Genomic DNA, 18,671 nt, shown 5'->3' with positions numbered 1-18,671 from the left:
ACTTAAGGGTTGAATTTCCAAAAACGGTAAAATAGGTGTTCTATTATTTCCAACAGGAAAGCGAAATGCAAATTTTTCTAGTCCTTGCTTTCGAATTAACGGAGTTTGAAATAAAATTCCAACCCCCATTTAACGACTTTAAGGGATGATTTTCCAAAAACAATGAAATAGGTGTTTAATTATTTTCTATCGAAAATCCAAATACCGATTTTCGTTCAGTTTACATTAAAACTGGGGGGTCATACAAACTTACAACCCTTATTTAACCCAAATAAGCGTTGATTTTCAAAAAAAGGTTGAATTAAAGTTCTACTATATGTAACCAGTAAAGCAATGGCTAACTTTCATAGTGCTGGCTTCCAAAATGGCAAAATTTAAAATAAGCTGTCAACCCTTATTTAACCACCTTTAGGGTTGATTTTGGAAAAAACCCTTAAATTAGATTTCTATTACTTTAAATCAGAAAGCTAAATACCAATTTTTTGCTTTAAAACTGACGGACTTTCATACTAACTTTCAACCCCCATTTAACCCCCTTAACGGTGGAATATCAAAAAATCCGTTCTTATTGCGCATCTACCTTATAAAATGAAACTATATTTCAAATTTCATGATTTCATGATATGATGATATAGCTTCAGTAGTTTAGTCAAAACCTTGATTTATACGTTTTGAACGTGAGTATCTTTTCGCTTTTATATATATAGATTATACTCTACTTACATACACTAATACTAATGCTACATATACAAGTCTCGTTAAAATAATCTTGAATGCGTGTGATGTTTTCATGTTATTAACATTAATCGTACAAGTCTTATTTAAACAGAACTTATTGCTCGATTTTTTGAATTCGTAAATACATCCACTGTTTAGCAAAGAGTACACGTTATAACCTCTATTGACGATTATGTGTTAACCACGCCGAATAATATAGGACTAAAATATCATTTTTTTTTATTTTAGATAAGATAATTGCCTAATTTAATTTGTATGATTAAATTTTGGTATGACTGTATTAAGTAAGGTTATGAAGCATGGCTTGCTAAACACATAATAGTGCACAGAGGTTAGGGCGCAGATACTGTTATTTTAGTCTAAAGATATATATATATATATATATATATATATATATATATATATATATATATATATATATACATTTTTTTATTTATATAGGAAATCAATTTCAAAACGAAAGGAACTTCGTTCCAATCGGATGTCCCACATGTAACACCTCAGAATTTTTTATTTTTTTGGTCTTCGTGCTATTGGACTGTGTGTTACAAAGTACTCGAGTACCTCGTAACTAACTCGAGTACATTGTGAATACTCTGGACTGGCAAAAATGGCCAAATCGGCACATCATTACTTTCTTCATGCAGATGCACCGCGCCGGCGCCCGTCGCGTGGCGGTCTGCGACGGCGGCGGGCGCTCGGACGAACGTAAATGATTCGCTACGAGCTAGCTTCGAAGATACCAAAGCACCTGGGATTTACTTCACATATAGCCCGGTCGCCGAGCAGGAACAATTTCGTACAATGACCTTTTGACAACTGCCAAAGATTATAAACATTTTCTGTAAAGTACATCTTTATGAAGTACAAGTGCAAAGTGAAAGAGTGAGAAAATACTAATTTAAATTGTAATATAAAATCGAAAATAGTGAAGTTTTTGCGATTATATTCGTAACAATTTAATAGGCCTATTTTGACACATACCATCCTAATGTCATTTGAATTTTGAACTAACTTTGTATGAACGTTTAACACGTCATTGGAAAGTCAAATACTTCTAAACGTACAATAACTAAATAATGTATATGCAAGAATAATTAGTAAAACTTATAAATTGTATTGCACATTTTATTTCAGGTAAAATGTGTTCAGAAAAAAATATCCTACATCAAAAACTATCATAAGGCGTTGTTGCGATATTATGTCAGTCTGGTAATTTTACGATTATATTTACGGCTACAGCTTGCGGCTTCAAACTAGGGTTGTTGCGAATATCAGCAATCAGCATCCGCTGATTATCAGCTTTCTTTTAAATATCAGCATCAACATCCGCATCCGCAACAAAAGATGCTGATATTTAATGCTGATATTGAAATTGTAACGTGTTCGTTGAAGGCGGGACCGAGCTTAAATCACGTGGAGTTTTAGCCAATCACAGAAGTTTATAAACACAAGTTGTCATCAAACAATCATTCGATTGTATTGACAACGTAATTTGGTCAGACATCAATAACTTTCGATCATAGTTCAATCAATCAATAACAGAATTATGTATTCAATTCACAATGCCACATCCAGTGAAAACTGCAATATGACCAAATATTTCGTTATTGAACAAAGATACGACACAGTGTAGTTTTTGTAAAAAAAATAACAAATAAATTCGGGCTCCGCCCAGGTGACTTTGTGTCACCACACCGTCTGGTGTATACGACGGAATGCGACCACACATACCGTCGTCCTTCCCGGGGTCGCTAGCCGGGCGGTTCGAGCTCCCACTCTTGCCGCCCGTAACCCCGAAAGCCCCTTTTAGTCGCCTCTTACGACAGGCAGGGGATACCGTAGCCCTATTCTGGTCCCGGAAGATCTAGTAAAAAAAAAAAAAAACCTGCATCAGCAACAACCCTGCTTCAAACTATAGTCGTCCCGGAAGAAACCATAATCGTTAACTTTCAAATTATCGAAACTTAGATTTATCAATAATTAATTATTTATTTATCCCTTTTTCATCATAACAACAATAAAATAATTGAGACTTTATTCCTTTGAATGATAAAAACATGGAATGTCGTAAATATTTCAAAATCAAGTAAAATCAAAGGCGATTGAATAGTACCTATCATCACGAAAATAAGCCTAAATTATATGACCAAATGTTTGCAATTTCTGCGAACGGCGATAATCACTTTTGTGCGACCGGGACGGCAAATATTTTCGCACGAGTGACAGAGATGGGGCTTTAGTAGTCTCCGTTTAAGAGAGGACTTTAGTATGTATTTTAAGCGTTTTTGATTGAAAACACATTATAACTCATTATGTATGAAGAAGTGGTCACAAAATGTATTTCAAAATGTATGTCTAAGGTCTACCTTTAAGACTAATACCACAATATAAAAACTAAATGTATACAAAGTTTTGAAGTTTAACAACAAGAAAATTTTATGGCATTTTTCCACTTTTCAAATTAATTATTTTTTTAATTTTGACTCTATTCGGAGCGGAGCAGAACCGACGCATCTGTGAATAAATTCAGATTGGATCCATGTTGTATTTATTCAACAGATCGTTCAAAGTCATCGAAGAATAAAGGTAGCAATACGCATTCGAGATCTTCATGTTTTTGCATTTCACTCGTACTTAGTTGGTAGCCATTTTTAAAATTAAGATTTTATTTTACTTGATTTTTGTGAAGTTTAGTTAAAGGTAAAACATCAGGATTGATAAAGTTATTTTTACCTCATTGCATATATTATCATATTTCATAATGTTGTTGGTATGTTGGTATGATATGAAACGAGAATTCAATGTAGTTTCCAGTTGTTGACGGCGGAGGGATGAGTGTCAGGGGAGGGTGGGGGGTGGTCGCCTGTACGTCTCCGTGGCGAATGAAAGTCAAGGTTGTGCAAGGTACTGTACCACGATTTATTACATAAAACAGCGATCAGGAATCGTAACGGCGGCTCAGTAAGGCGGGGCGGCGGCGAGGTGCGCCGCGCGACCCTCGCAAATAAATAAACATAAATACAACAATTAACGTTTATTTCAATCCATAGAACCATATAAATTAAAATCAAACGAAATACTACTCGTACATATAAATCAATATGGTTTTATGTTGTTGCAGTGCTGGTGTTCACATCGAAGGCGAAACAGATCGATGACGGAGAGGGCGAGCATCGAACTCGACACGGACGTAGCGGACGGAGGGTTCCGCGGAGCGCACCCTCGCACATCGCGCGCACTCGCACGCGCACACGCACGTGCGGCGTGCGGCGTGCGGCGTGCGGCTCGGACAAACTTCACTTACGAGTATTATGTATATTGTATGTGGACCATATACATGACATTGCATAATTTAATGTATACCTTTTAACAAACAAGACGGGATATCAAATGCCGGCCGCGCGGCCGATTAATGTTAAGACGATTACATAATTATAATATCGTTTGATATGAACATTTCAAAAGTTCAACCGTCACACCTATAGGAATCCCTCGCATGTAAACCTTTATAGAAAAAACATCTTATTGTTCTCGCTTTGTATTCATAAAATACTTTCAAATGCAACAACTTCTTAGTCTTAGTTCATAAACATTAATTTTATTTCAATTCAATAAACATTCAATTGACTCATTTATCAACGACAAAAACCTACAAAAATATATTGTAACATTAGCACGAGTCAAATATAGTGCACAACTGCGGAGGAGCGTCCAGATGTACGAGCGTGGGGCGAGGCCCCCGCGTCGACGCCGTGACGCGAGTCTCTTTATAACTAAAAAAAAATAAAATATAAACTTTCAAAAACGTTAACAACTACGGCCATAACAAAAATAGACTAATAACGACTACGCTACGGAATCTACGGACTACTTAAACTATCCACTAAGTAAAGTCGAAACGAAACTAGTGTTCGCTCACTACTTGACGACGGGCGCGGGTGTAATCTCAGCGGAGCGGCGACGGCGGCCGGCCGCCGGGCGCGCGGGCGGCGCGGCGACGCGACGACGCGAGGCCGCGCCGCACGGCCGCGGCCTAGCCTAGTATGTACAGACGCGGCCGCCGCCGCCGGCCGGCGGTCGGGCTCGAGCGGAACTTTGGTTAAGATTCACCTATTAAACTAAGTAACTTACGGTAACTGTGATATCCTTTACTTCTACCATAAAAGAACGAAATGTATAACTTACGGCACTCGATGCGCCGATCGATCCGCGTCTATATCAAAACTGGCGCGTGGCGCACTTCAACAACATGATTTTAAACATTTTATTAACTAACCTATCGAGGGACCGATCGGCGTATCGATACATAAATACATCTTTACAGGAAACAACAACAGCGGGCGGGGGTACAACATCCGGAGTGCCACGGGAGGGGAGGGGGAGGGCGGACCAAAGTCACAGCAATAGTTTCATATAGCTAACAATACAATACAATACAATTAGTCAGTAGAGTACATGTAAACCGAATATTAAAAGCGTCACAAGTAGATGTCAAAGACGTGTGCCCGGAGCGCGCGGCGGCCTGCGACCTGCAACAAAAGCGTGCGTCACACTTCACACGTCACACGTCACGCGACACACATCACGCGTCACGCGTTACTTGTAACGCGTGACACGTTACGCGTCACGCGTTACTTGTAACGCGTCATACGTTACGCGTCACGCTCAGCACGCAGTCTAGGGAGGACCGGTACCCAGCGTTTGTACAAGGTTTATTTTGTTTTTACACTTGAGTATCCATTAATTATGTGAACTCCAATTTCCAGCAAATTTTTATTTTTGGCTCCACTGTTTTTACCCGAAACAATTTTTTTTATAAAATATAGGAGTAGCAGACGAGCATGCAGTCTATTTGATCGTAAGAGGCTACTGCCGCTCTGGCATCTGTAATCAACCCCAGATAGGATTAGACATTCCCATCTGAGCTCGGTCACAGATGCGCTGCTACCCCTGAGGACTAAACTGGAACGCCTCAGAAAAGTATGTCTCCCTTACCACACCCTTGAAACCAGAACACCACAGCGCTAAACTCTGCTATTATGAATCAGATATAGGCGTGGCGGTGATGCCGCCGGAGTCGAACCACAAAGGCTTTTACCACCTTCAAAATTTCAAGAACAAAAAAAGGCGGTAGAAGGTTGTAGAACCCTTTGTGGTTCGACTCCGGCGGCACCACCGCCTCACCTATTTCTGCCTAATAACAGCAGTGTTAAGCGCTGCTGTGTTCCGTTTTGAAGGGTGTGGTAAGAGAGACGTACTTTTCCGAGGCGTTCCAGCTTAGTCCTCAGGGGTAGCGGCGCATCTGTGGCCGACCTCAGGTAGGGATATCTAATCCCATCTGGGGTTGATTACAGATGTCCATGGGCGGCAGTAGCCACTTACCACCAGGTGGACTGCATGCTCGTCTGCTACTCCTATATCATAAAAAAAATACGTTCAACTTTATAAAAGAAGACTTTATGATGTAAGGGATCGATTTTACATTATAAATTATCTAGAGTATGCCACGTAAGGGGGGAGGCAAATCCTATAACATGTTAACAATCCAAGGGAGATTCCAAAAAAAAGGATTTCATTTTATTAATAGACCCCTCCTCCTACCATTCTACTTGGTCACCAGAGCGGGCGCATCTGTAATCGACTACTGAGGACATTATAAGGGTGATAAGACTTATATTATAAGGACATTTATGTGTAGCAATAGTTACATTGCAGCAATCCACTTGCTTGTTCATCATTTTACTCAACAGGTTAATGTGATGATAACAATTTGTTACTTCTATCACTTAAAATAGCTCACATGTCGTGTGGCTTTGTGCTGTGGCGGTGGCGGCCGTTTACACATCCGCGTACTTGGACAACTTCTCTCGTAGGATGTGGTTCTCCTTCTTAAGCAACTCCACTTCTTGTCGCAGGCCCATATTCTGAAAATGCAACGTTCGAATATTATCGACACATAGCCATACATAAATATTATGTTTCAGTTACAGTGAACACAACTTTAAATAGGTATGCGAATTAAATGAATGGAGTGCGATAGACTGCGAGTCGTGAACATATCAGGCAGCGGAACGATCCCGTCGGAGCGGGGCTGCCGGACGGCCGGACCACTCACCTCCTTCTCGAGGTATCCGGCGCGAAGTGCGATCTGATTTTCTTTCATGCGGCGCGCGTCCCGCGAACGCTTGGCGGCCATGTTGTTCTTCCGCCGGCGCGCCCAGTACTTGTCATCCTTCAGGTCGTCGGGCACGAACTGTCGACGACGTCGATAGGGGTTTAGCTCGCCGCGCCACACGCTCATACCACCCACACCATCCTTCACCCACAACACGACGACTTTCAGGCGGCTAAAACAGGCCGAGCCTATCACCAGTTCGGCGCTCAGGAATGATCTCCGAGGCTAGTCACTTTGATTGCTACCCTTTGACCTAGATATGTTACACTATTATTACAAAAACGACAGCTTATAACCGTCGTTTCGAATAACGAACGAATGTATGGGTATATAAAAGCAAAGTGACCTAAAAATGCAAATGTTTTCGAAAACATATTAACTTTGAATATTATTAATTTTAATTTTAAAACCTTAACAACAAATTTAATCTTGCCAAACGTTTTTTTCCTGCTGTTAAAATGTGCACTCCAATATAATAATGTGCCAGTTCTAATAACGAATCGAAAATAGGAAAGGAAGACTAATAAAAAATATTAAAAAGATCATTCCTTGCCCAAAACAAATTATGGTATTCGACCTGGTGCAGCCGCCGCCGTCGTTTCTGTACACCGCACCGCCGCGTTCGCGGTCCGTTCGTTCGGAACACGTACATGTTATTTGACCATTGAATACATTCCGACAAGTAAGATCAAAGTAGCACCTTTAAGTTATAAGTGAGTAAAGCGTGTAACGAACGGACCTCCCGACCTGTTTGGTAGCGATCTCGAGGCGGTGCTGCGTGTAGATGTAAGTGTGCATGTGAATAATACGGAGAGCAAGACGCGCCGTGATTATAGGCATAATAAATTAAGTAAAAACTACATATCTAATTGATTATTAAGTTTTTACTTCAGATTATCTATTAATATGTTTACCAAAGTTTTGGTGTCAAAGTTGATTGTTTTTGGATTTCCTTTCGTATTCCGTTTCGTATGCCGTTTCGTATGCATTTGCCGAAATGTCTGTCTCCATTCTGTTATACTAAATGAAATGAAAGTTTGTTAAAAAAAACTTTCATTTCAATCGTATATTTTCCTTTTTTCATTGTGTTTAAGTTTTGTTATCCTTGAGTATGTTTCGTTGAGTTTTAATTTATATTAATTTGGGTTTCATTTTTATGTAAAGAAGTTTGAAACAAAAAATTACAATACATTATTAAGTGATCAGTTATTATTTTATTATTGAAAAACTAACTTTAAAAAATACGAGAACTTAGCTGATAACTAAAGGTTGAAGCTATTGAAATGAAATTTTGTAAAAAAATGCTGGGCAACAAATTATTCACCTACTACAGTTTGAAACAAAATGCACGGTATCACACTCACATATTTACTAACGGAAGAAAAAACACAGACTTTTATTACAATACAACATGTCCAATGTCCATCTATTAATTTGGTTTTTGTTTTCATTGGATTACATTGAAATAAATAATGTTATGTGTATGTACAATATCCAAAACCATGTGTGATTCAGAAAATGTTAAAACAACCATTAGGCATACCGTTCAGCGCAACGGAAGTAAATAATAAATAATAAAGTTAACGCAACTGACATCCGTGAGTAATTACCGATGGCTGTATCAGTGATTACAATTTTCGATATAATTCAGTTACATCAGGTAATTTCATAATTTAAAAATGTTTTGGTACACAAAATAATGCACGCAGGGGTCACTAACAAATATCCCATTTATATCGACTGCGACGACATGAGAGTTGCGCCGCGCAGTGTGCCTCCGAGAGCTGACAGGTTAGTGGTTAGTAGTTTCTTGATGAAGCGTTAACAAGCGTCATGCTGTGTGCTGTGTCGTGTAGTGTCGCGTGTCGTGTCTTGTGTAGTTAATGGCGACTTCGAATGTAGAGTATATGCCCTTTTTTGTTGAATTATTATTAGAAACTCGGTGATTTTACTAGAAGCCATGGAACTACCACCTAATCTACCACCTGGTTTCATAACTACACTCTCATTGCCAAGTATAATATATTGAAACCCGGAAAACGAAACTCAAGGGGTTTTCCTGCTAGTACCAGAAAATAGTTACTGAAGAGTTTTGTTATGCATCTTCTGGCCCCAACATCAGTTCAGCTCCAAGATGCCATTTTATTATATTTTCATCGATGCTTATAACGTATGAAATTTTGGAAATTAATCGTCAAAATACTCAAATATTCGTCATTATATTAATAAATAATTCGTCAAAGTTGATGAAAATTAAATTTAGCGAATCCTTTCTTTGTTACATACTATCATTATATGCATTAAAAATGCATCTTATATTTTTGTCATCCAAGGCATGATTTTTGCACAATTTGCAAGGCATTTTTACGAAAATAATATTTTGGTGTGCTCGAATAGTACATTGTTTCAGTGAGCGAATTATAAAGTCCGATGCCGAGACATGCGCGGCAGTGTCGCTGACAGGCAGACAACGGACCGCACGGGGTCCACGTGACAAGTTTGAATAGCTCGCGCCTAATCGTTCACCACTTTCTCGAAAAATACGTACATTTTAATGTGTCTTTCCGTTATCGGATGTAGGGACAGTTTAAAAATAGCAAATCTATGGGGAAAATTCAATTTTGGTTTTATTTTATTCCTATTTTACTCGCAATGGGTAGCCATTAAGGAAAAACTAATCACTAAGGAAAAACTGTATTTACTTTTTCCGTTTAGTAGGCAGTATAAGATTAAAATATTCCCATATATAAAATAATATTATTTATTCGTATGTATGCATGTGTATATGAATATAATATAGCGTATAATATGTACCTTAATATACGAGTAAAGTGTGAGACTCGCTATGGATCCCGAAATTATAAAATTCTTTATTTTATTTGGTACGTTTATCTATGTCGGAGATTTTCATGACGGGACATACCATCAATTTTATCGACATATATTCCCTTATTTTTCAGTTTTTAGTGTTCCGCGTTTAAATGATAAAACGGGAGAATATTACTAAGCTCTGCCCTCCGTCTGTCTGTCATCGGCTAATATCTCGTGAATCGTTATAAATAGACAATTGAAATTTCTACATAATGTTAGACAGTTAGAAACATAGGCTACGGTGTGGTATAGCCATCGACTTCTGACCGCGAGGGAAGCTGCAGGTCATAAACTTGTCTAATAAGTATAGCAGTAATAACTACTTCGTATAATAAGACTAAATTAATTCATAATTCCATTCAGAATAGATGAAGTTATGTATCTATAAATAACATACATACATATTACGCCAGCTTTTATCATAAATTAATATGTCATACGAAAACTTCTAATCCCCTCTCTACGGTTCCGTACGTTCAAACCGTCGACAGTTAAATTTTTCACAATGTATTGATTTTTATGGCTGCTATGATATCAAATACTAAAGATAAAGTTAAATGAAAATTTGGTAGCACAGAACGTTCCGTGTGCGAGCTTGACTCGCACTTGGCCAAGCATTATGTATAGGTAGGTACTGCGCCCTAGACTTGAGTAGCTCGCGAGTGAGTGATATAAAAGATATATATCTTCACCAAAGAGCTAATCACTCATCAACTCCGACGAATTTGAATTATATCTTTATATCCGCGTCACATGGTTGAGTTCATAGGTCCATACGATTCCGGATATAAGATCTTCTTCAACTCAACAGTTTTATACTCGCGAGTGAGTGAGTTATGAGTCAAATGAGCGACTGACTGAGAGAGTCTGATTCGAGTCAAATGCATTACGTCTTAAACACTTATTAAAATCTTTTTTCTTTGCTAAGAATATGAAAATAGGGATATACAAATAGTGTTGGCTGTGAAATTTATATATAATTTCTTGCCAGTTTTGTATTAATTATAGGAATCAAAAATGTTGTCAAAACATTTTGATCTGATTCTCTGATATACTGATATAAAATGTCGCTTATATCTTTACAGAGCTACTGAGCTAAAGTGAGTTACTGAGCTAAAAGAGTGATATATATCACTGAGTTGAAAAGATATATATCTCTCTTTTCACTTCAGTGATATATAATGCGCACCTCTACTGCGCCCTCGGAAGAGTGTGAGCAAATCTCATATCAAAGCTTAAATTCATGTAGAGACGGAATTCCCTACGATAAAATGTATGTATAAGTGTTCCAAATATTTCAATCGATTCAAATTAAACAAAATGAATCATTTTTAGTTTTAAAGTTAACGTTTACACAGACGTAAAATGTATGTAAAATGTCGACGATTTCTATATGTTATCTAATGCTCTTGAATGCAGATCAGTTAAATAAACCTCCATTTTTCGTATTTTTCATCGAATATATGCACATACGTAAAATATAACATGGCTAGTAAAATATAAGACTGATTTGAATTATCTACCTTATCAAAAATAAAATATTTATAATGTGTTAGTTGAAAGTAATTCATATTATATTTCGGAAAATCTCTAGTCTATATTTTCTTTGGGTTATTTACTATCGAATTTAGACTACTGCGACAGTACATACTACAAAATAGTTAAGAACGCTTTTTGTTTGTGCACCCAATTATTAAAACTATAGATACGTTACATGCCCACTAAACAACATAAAAAAGTGAGCGCAACGCGAGCGCATTGACACACACATGCCAGTTTTTCATTTTACTTACACATAGACAAATATTCTATAAGGGATAGAGCCACAGAATAAAAAGTGTATCTGTGACAGAGCTATTGAAACGATACGATAATAAAAGCGTGTTAAAAAGATAACTTGTGTTTGGCATTGCGTTTAAAGTTTCATTCATACATAAATTTTATGTCTCTCAATTTACCTGTGGAAGAAATACGTTGCCGTTTCTTGTCAGTTACGTAATCTTGGTGTACCAAACACGGAGAATAATCAAAATATAATAATTTCTCCTCATTACTTCTGATATATGATTCAATGGACCTTGTTTATTTTTTGCGCATTTACGCATTGCAAAAGAAGGCATTTAGAGGCTTAGAAGACTAAAATAATGACTTTTAACTTGTGATGTGTACAATAATTCGTATGAATTACTACGCCGCACGAGAGCGACTGGAGTCGACAAACACCAATTGGTTGTTTTCGTATGTTTCAAGTTTTGCTCGCTAGTAACGTATCTTAAGTTATTATATCAATGGGCTTAAGAAGTGAAACTATTAGAACTAAAAAAAAAAATAAAAATACAACAAAATTGTTACGTATCGTAATCTATCCTTGGTGGGCAACCTGCTCTGTAAAACATTTACTAGCCAATGTTGGAACTGTTATATATTCAAACGTATAGTTTTTTAAAAAGTACAAGTTTTTTAAAAAGTACAAAGTACTTTATGAAACATCGAAAGCCGCTAAGAAAACAGTTACCTAGTCACAATAATAATAATCCTCCTTGGAAACGACGGACGGAAAAAAAAATTCTCAACTAATATACATAACTTCATGGGATTTGAAGTCAATCCCTGGTGAGAGAGGCGTATGTTTGAAAATTGAGAAGGCATCTCAGAATGTTCAGATCAAAGCATGTAAGCGATATGAACAGCGAGGCATGTCATATCTGAACGGCACGAGGCTGTATTAGCACGTGTAAGTGTATCTGTTCGTGTGTGTGCAGTGACGCCGCTCCCCGCAGGCTGGCCGCATGCGGCTAGGAATGGACGCGCACTAACTTCATTTACCTGTTTCCGGGACTTCTTGATCATTGGCTGCGGCTTGAGTTCCTCGTCGGAGAAGGCGCGGGTACGGGGGTCGAAGTCGCGCCCCGACGACGCCATTGAAAATGCTGAAAATGTACACGAACCGATCACAATCGTTACTAAACAATCCATCGTTACTAAATTCCATCTAATCGGGTTTATTTCAACAATGGACATTACAATGGGTTAAAACTTCGTAATAATATTCAAAACTCCTTCCAAAAAGTCGAAAGAAAATTGATTAGGTACTTTCGGAGGCACCGTCGATTGTTTATGTGACAAGTTGATATCAATAATGAATTACATACCATAATAGAATATCTAAGATAAAATAAAAACCCCCAAAAAGGAGGAGTGTAGGTTTTGGTTGCGTAAGAGTATGTAAAAATGTAATATGTAACTTACTGGAATCGGCGGGCGAGAGCGGCGGGTTGATGGTGTCGGGGCTCATGCAGTCGGAGGGCGAGGGCGAGCGCTCCCGCTTGGTGACGGGCGCCTGCAGGCCCAGCGCCAGCCCCGCGCCCGCGCCGAACGCCGAGCCGCCCAGGTGCGCGCCGCCCAGCGCCTCGCCCGGCATGCCATTCTCCGACAGGAACTCATCTAGGTCCACGTACTGAAACATGCCACATCTCCGTCACGCCTGGCCCCACGACGCCTCGCGAGCGCTTCTCGCACTGACGTCGCACTCCTACCTCCCTCCTCCCACGCTTTGCTTTGCACCTCGTACTCGCAACAGCACTTCGCAACAATATATATCGCAGGTTGCTAGCACGCCAGCCATTATGTACATTTCATATTTAACAATTCGAATCAAACAATATATCATCAACAGTACTATAAAATATTATATTAAACGAATACGGAGCAAATAAAAGAAATAAATAGACGGCACGGGGGTAGTTCAGCGTCAAAGCGACTAAGGGATGGGAGATAATGGATCCGAGGGCGGGTGGGGACACGACTCTATTACCTAGTGCGGGCGGCAGCGGTTAGAAAGCCGGTGAGAGACACACACGACACGCAACACGCAGTAGGTAATAAAGTTGCGATTACTGACTTCTTGTACCTTGAGATCGGGGTCATAGGGCAGCGTCTTGTCCCAGAGGTTAGGTCCCAGGAAGGCGGCCTGCGCCTCCCACAGCTCGCTGTCATCCTTCTTGTCCTCGAGCGCGTCCTTATTGTTCACCGACTTGCCTGCAACAAGGAGGCGAGAGCCGGTCACTGGCGGCCGCACGCTTGGCACGCGAGGGCGTGCTCCTCTCACTGCCGTCCTGCATTTGCCGACCATCTTCCTGCCCGTTCGTCATTTTGAGGTAGTCGTTATCAGCAATTGCAGCACGGCACAGAATAGGTATTGGGTATGCATTAAAATAGTATAGCGTAGCAATAAATATCTCGTGGACGACAATTTAGAAGAGCAACGTAGCCGGGGCAAACCGGGGGGCTGCCTGCGCCGCTCGTCGGAGCAATGCAACGTGCAATGCAATTTATGATTAGTATCTCAATGTGTTCAATCGTCACCATGCGGATATTGTGATATCAAAACAAATTATCATTCGCGGAGCATTTTCTGGGAAAATTTAAACAAATATGTACAAACAATGATGGAGTCGCCAAAGCAGGATTGAAAGAGTAGGTTGCATCGTTAATAATGGCTGGTCCATAACTCACGATTACAATGTATTTTCCTAGAAACCATAACGTCCAGAGAAATCCAGAGCGACTAATTTGAGCGTGAGCGTGACGTTCAAATGAGCAAACATGAGAGTGCAGAGGACACCACGAGCCTCGCGAGCCGCGTCGCCGGCGACGCGCTCGTGCCGCCTGCGCGCTCTAGAGGGCCGTGGCTCCCACTGTGCCACACTTCAATTAATTACAATAGTATGGTATACACCATACACGAGTATAGTATACGATTATCACAAAACAAAAATTGTTTTTTTATGCATTTTTATATAATAATGAATTCCGATCTTATCGGTGTTTATGTGACTGAAGCACCAAAGTTTATGCCATTATCAAGTTTTGTACCGACTGATCACCTTCAAATTTTGAGTGTTACTGTAATGTCGGTCCTAAATGAAGTTGAAAGAAGAAAGGAGTAAGAGTAAGGGATTAGTCTGAGGAGTGACACGCGTCACAGTGGCAGGTGGGCGCGGGGAGGGGCGCGGCGGCGGTCACGCGGCGAGGCATGAGCGCGCGCCGCGTGACGCGCACTGCGCGCTCCGCCGCAGCCTCCGACCACCCGCCACTGGCTCCACGTCTCCATACATGCTGTGTTCGACCTGTACTTTGCACATGTTCTCCCCGCATGAACCGCTACTATCCATTGAATCGAGACAGAACTGGGGCTGCATCAGAGTAGGCACGACTCATAGGTAAATCTCATGTCTGACAGAAAAAAATATTTACTAAAAATGCCAATGTTTATTGCCACATACAAGTGAGTCATGTGCTATGAATAATGAATTTAATATTTTACCTATAAGTACTCTGACTTAAGATTATTTTTACTACGCTTTATATATAAAAAGATGTAGGTAATGTATGCGAGCAAACATTGGATTGTTATAAAAAGGATAAGCTATTAACTAATTCTAATATCAATTCGGATTAATTTCGCTCACTGGTAGATTTTTGACGATCATAAATTAAAAAAAGAATGATTACCGTTTCATTAGTTAAAAATATTATTATTATTTTATGCGGACATTTCGAACGGATTGGGTTATGGTCGAATAATTATCGTCGATATATTATTTATTTCACATGGTTTTACTTTCTTTAGCACATTATTGCTTTTAAATTTTGTCTTTTTTGATATAAAAAGGATTTGAATAGTTCATAACTTGAAACAATAGAAGTACTGACTATTACATGTTCGTGACATTAAAATAGCAAAGTGTTTCAGCGTTCATTGTTTAACGGCAGAAATGAGTCACTCGCCGAGAAAAACGTGTATTATTGTAATTATGCGAGTCTTCCTATGCGCGTGGTTAACACATGTCGGCCTAAATCAAGTCTCACCATATCGTAAATCTTATACAATAACATACCACTAAGGTGTAACACCATTTACCAAAATCCGCGACATACAATACCAGAAACAGGCTACCAGTGCAGCGATTTCGATAAGTGCTTAGGAGTTACTCTTAGTTTATGTTTTATATATTTTAATCGCTGAGTTGAGGTTGAGGGATTTTAGTTTCACATGTTCTTATGTCGAACTAAAATTACAATGCATCTATGTGATAGACTATAGATAAGATTCCCTTGTAATTATGTTATTCCCTAGTAAGTGCTTGTAAAATGGATCACAAGTGAAAATATAAATAGGTATTATATCACAAAATATCCTAATAAAATGACATGCTATTTATTAAAATTCCCATATGGTCAAATCCTGAATACCTATATAGTATAATAAAACATAATTTTATTTAGTTTACGCATAGAATTTTGTAACTAAATATTTTCTGAATCTGTCCGTAGTAGGTACTATTCATTTTACTAATCAGATGTTTACGTTAGTGGTTGCAGAAAGATGGAACGCACCGCGTCATATTCGTCATGCCATTCCTCAAAGACCAATCATTTCTCATTAGCATCCAGAGCACTTCTTCGTTTCAATCGCGTTCATTATAATTACGAAATAGATGCATTACCGCACGCGTAATCGTGATCACAAAAAACTGCGTCAGATTCCGTGACGTAACGACGTGAGATGCAATGCAAGCAAAGCGCTTCCTAGTCATAGAAAAGAAGTTCCTAGTAAAGAACGTGTGCGTCGCGAGCTCCCGGTGCGGGAGCGGCGCTGGGGCGGCGCGGGGGCGGCGCGGGGGCGGCGCGGCGGCTGCAGGAAGCGGAAGTAACCCAGTCGGCGGGTTACGTGCGCGTCGCTACGCTTTCCTCCACCGTTCCGCGCGCGCGCACCACGCATCGCGCTCTACACGCCGAACGCCCGACTTACACAATTGCCGTATACATCCCCGCCAAACTTCTGGCCATTTCCTCTGACATATCGACACAATAACGTGCCCCGATGACCTAATTAGTATTATTTTTCGAGCACCCTTCCCGGCGAACGTCTCGATCCGTGCTTGCGAGTAGTTGTCTATGGACAGATTAAGGAGTGTAGGGCACGGAGCGATGTTATGTGTTGGATGAAGCCAATAAACCAGTACGGTCGGAACGAGCTGCAAGCGGCGCGGCGCGGCGCTTCCGGGGAGCGCTCACCGCTCTCACTTTCGTCGGAGAAAGTCGTCGCCGGTGACGACATCGGCCACTATGCAAACTCGTTCGCTCGCCGCAAACCCCGCGGACCCTTCTGCCCTCCCTCTCACAAATGTCGCAACCGTTCATTGTCTTCGCTTTATGATGTCTTGCGTGCAAGATATTGATGGGTCTTTAAAGCGCTTACATATTAACTTTTTTATGTGCCGTTTAAATGTTTTGTTATCATCAATAATATGAGCTTGTATTTGAATTAAGCGATACAATCGGGTATGAGGGTTACCTAATTTTTTTGCTGATTCTTTCCACTCAGTGGCGGACTAAGGTCGTCGGAGGCCCGGGCGGAAAGTATGAATGGAAAGCCCCCAAAAGTGTAAAAAGTTTATTTGATTTTACAAAATGACAAATGTATCATAGTATTTTTCGCCTGTGATTTCAACCACAGTAGAAATATGGATAGAGTTCCCACTTTTTATCTTATATGGTTAAGAGAATTCTCAGACACATATGTGTGTTTCATATGCATAGCACGTTGTTGTGTAACATCTTAATGGTGGATCAGTCTCATACTGAAACTTCGATTAGGATGAGTTATGTCTTGAATTATGAAGAATCGGGTATAATCAACGAGAAAAATAACTGAACATTTAGTTTCTTAACACGTAATCTAGATCCATTTCAAAAGTTGAAAATATTTAAGTATAGTGACATAACAAGTAGGTCATTGGGTTTAAATTACAAATGCCTACACTGCCTATAATTCGGCAGGCGGCAGACTCCGAGACCGAAGGAGAAAGGCGGTGAGCGCGGAAGCACCGTCACCACTCTCACTTTCGAGGCGCCACGGCACCGCATCGCGCCACTCCGCACCGTACCGCGCCAAATCACACCTATAGATCCAATATACCTACTCGAAAACTGTTTGTTTTCTCTATTAAACAAAATTTAACTTAATTACTACATGACGTAATTCTTAAATCAGGCTGATAGTCGAATAGGATGCTATTTATTTCTGAGTCTTTACATGAATTACATTTACACTAAGTAAGTACATATAAAAGTAATCTCCCACACCTTTCTAAATTTATTTAAATTAATCAAAGAATATCCATTAAGTATCCATTAAGTAATATTTTTTAAATTTAAATTTGTAAATATTTTTTTAGGATGTCAATTAACCAATCAATGGCATAAGTTAAACTAGAACTAGTGCGCGCACTATATGATGTGCATCGCGTGCTTGAATGGCGGCGGTGGCGGTGGTGGCGGTGGTGGCATCGGTGGCGGTGGTGGCGGCGCGAGGGAGGATGGCGACTGTAAGGCTCTCGCGTCGTAATCGGAATGCTGCGCGGGCGCCGGTGGAAAGCGGCATTGCGCAATGATCGCTTCCTGCTCGGGAAATATAGGTGAAGAGTGTCAGCGGCGGGGAAGTGGCTGCCGTTACGCAACAGAGAAAGCGAGCGTTTTCCGGCGACGCGATCATTTTCGTAAACGTGTGAATTGAGCGAAAGTGAATGAGAAAGTATAAAGTGCGAGCGTCGAACGTCGTCGTAGGCACCGCATTAAAACACCTTTGTTAACTTCAGCCGAATTCGCATCATAGTCGCAGCTGGCTTCTTTTGGGTCTCGCCTCGGGTGGAGACGGTGTTCGCTATCGTGTACGCAGTGGCCGCTTAAGTGATATAGGCGCGGGAGTTGTCGGCGGGCCGAGTGCGGCGCGGGACTGTCGGCGGCGGCGCGGGCGCGCGGGCTGCACGTCGTCGCACGCGAGCCATACGTAATTGTTGTTTTTGCGGCTTTTTTTGTA

General features: G+C 40.2%; 1 protein-coding gene across 16 annotated transcripts in view; it reads right to left on the bottom strand.

Moving 5' to 3' along the window:
- Positions 1-4,772: 4,772 nt before the first annotated feature.
- Pdp1 (PAR bZIP family member Pdp1) overlaps positions 4,773-18,671 on the bottom strand; it is a 166,323-nt gene continuing 152,424 nt past the window's right edge. For 6 of the 16 annotated variants that reach the window (XM_073075344.1, XM_073075348.1, XM_073075351.1 and 3 more), the window contains 6 exons: positions 13,689-13,825; positions 13,037-13,244; positions 12,605-12,717; positions 6,857-6,994; positions 6,542-6,665; positions 4,773-5,270 (listed from right to left, as the gene is read on the bottom strand). In XM_073075344.1, coding sequence (XP_072931445.1) covers positions 6,579-6,665; positions 6,857-6,994; positions 12,605-12,717; positions 13,037-13,244; positions 13,689-13,825 — 683 coding nt within the window. In that variant the 3' untranslated portion in view covers positions 4,773-5,270; positions 6,542-6,578. Of the gene's footprint in view, positions 5,271-6,541; positions 6,666-6,856; positions 6,995-12,604; positions 12,718-13,036; positions 13,245-13,688; positions 13,826-14,231; positions 14,462-18,671 lie in introns of those variants that run through there. The other 10 variants (XM_073075347.1, XM_073075352.1, XM_073075342.1 and 7 more) reach the window with 7 other exon arrangements.

The sequence above is a fragment of the Epargyreus clarus genome, unplaced genomic scaffold (assembly GCF_041222505.1).
Source record: "Epargyreus clarus isolate Ecla_fem2 unplaced genomic scaffold, WU_Ecla_fem_2.2 ptg000007l, whole genome shotgun sequence".
Taxonomy (NCBI): Eukaryota; Metazoa; Arthropoda; class Insecta; order Lepidoptera; family Hesperiidae; genus Epargyreus; species Epargyreus clarus.
Note: the sequence above shows the minus strand (reverse complement) of the source record. Positions and strands in the feature narration are given on the sequence as shown.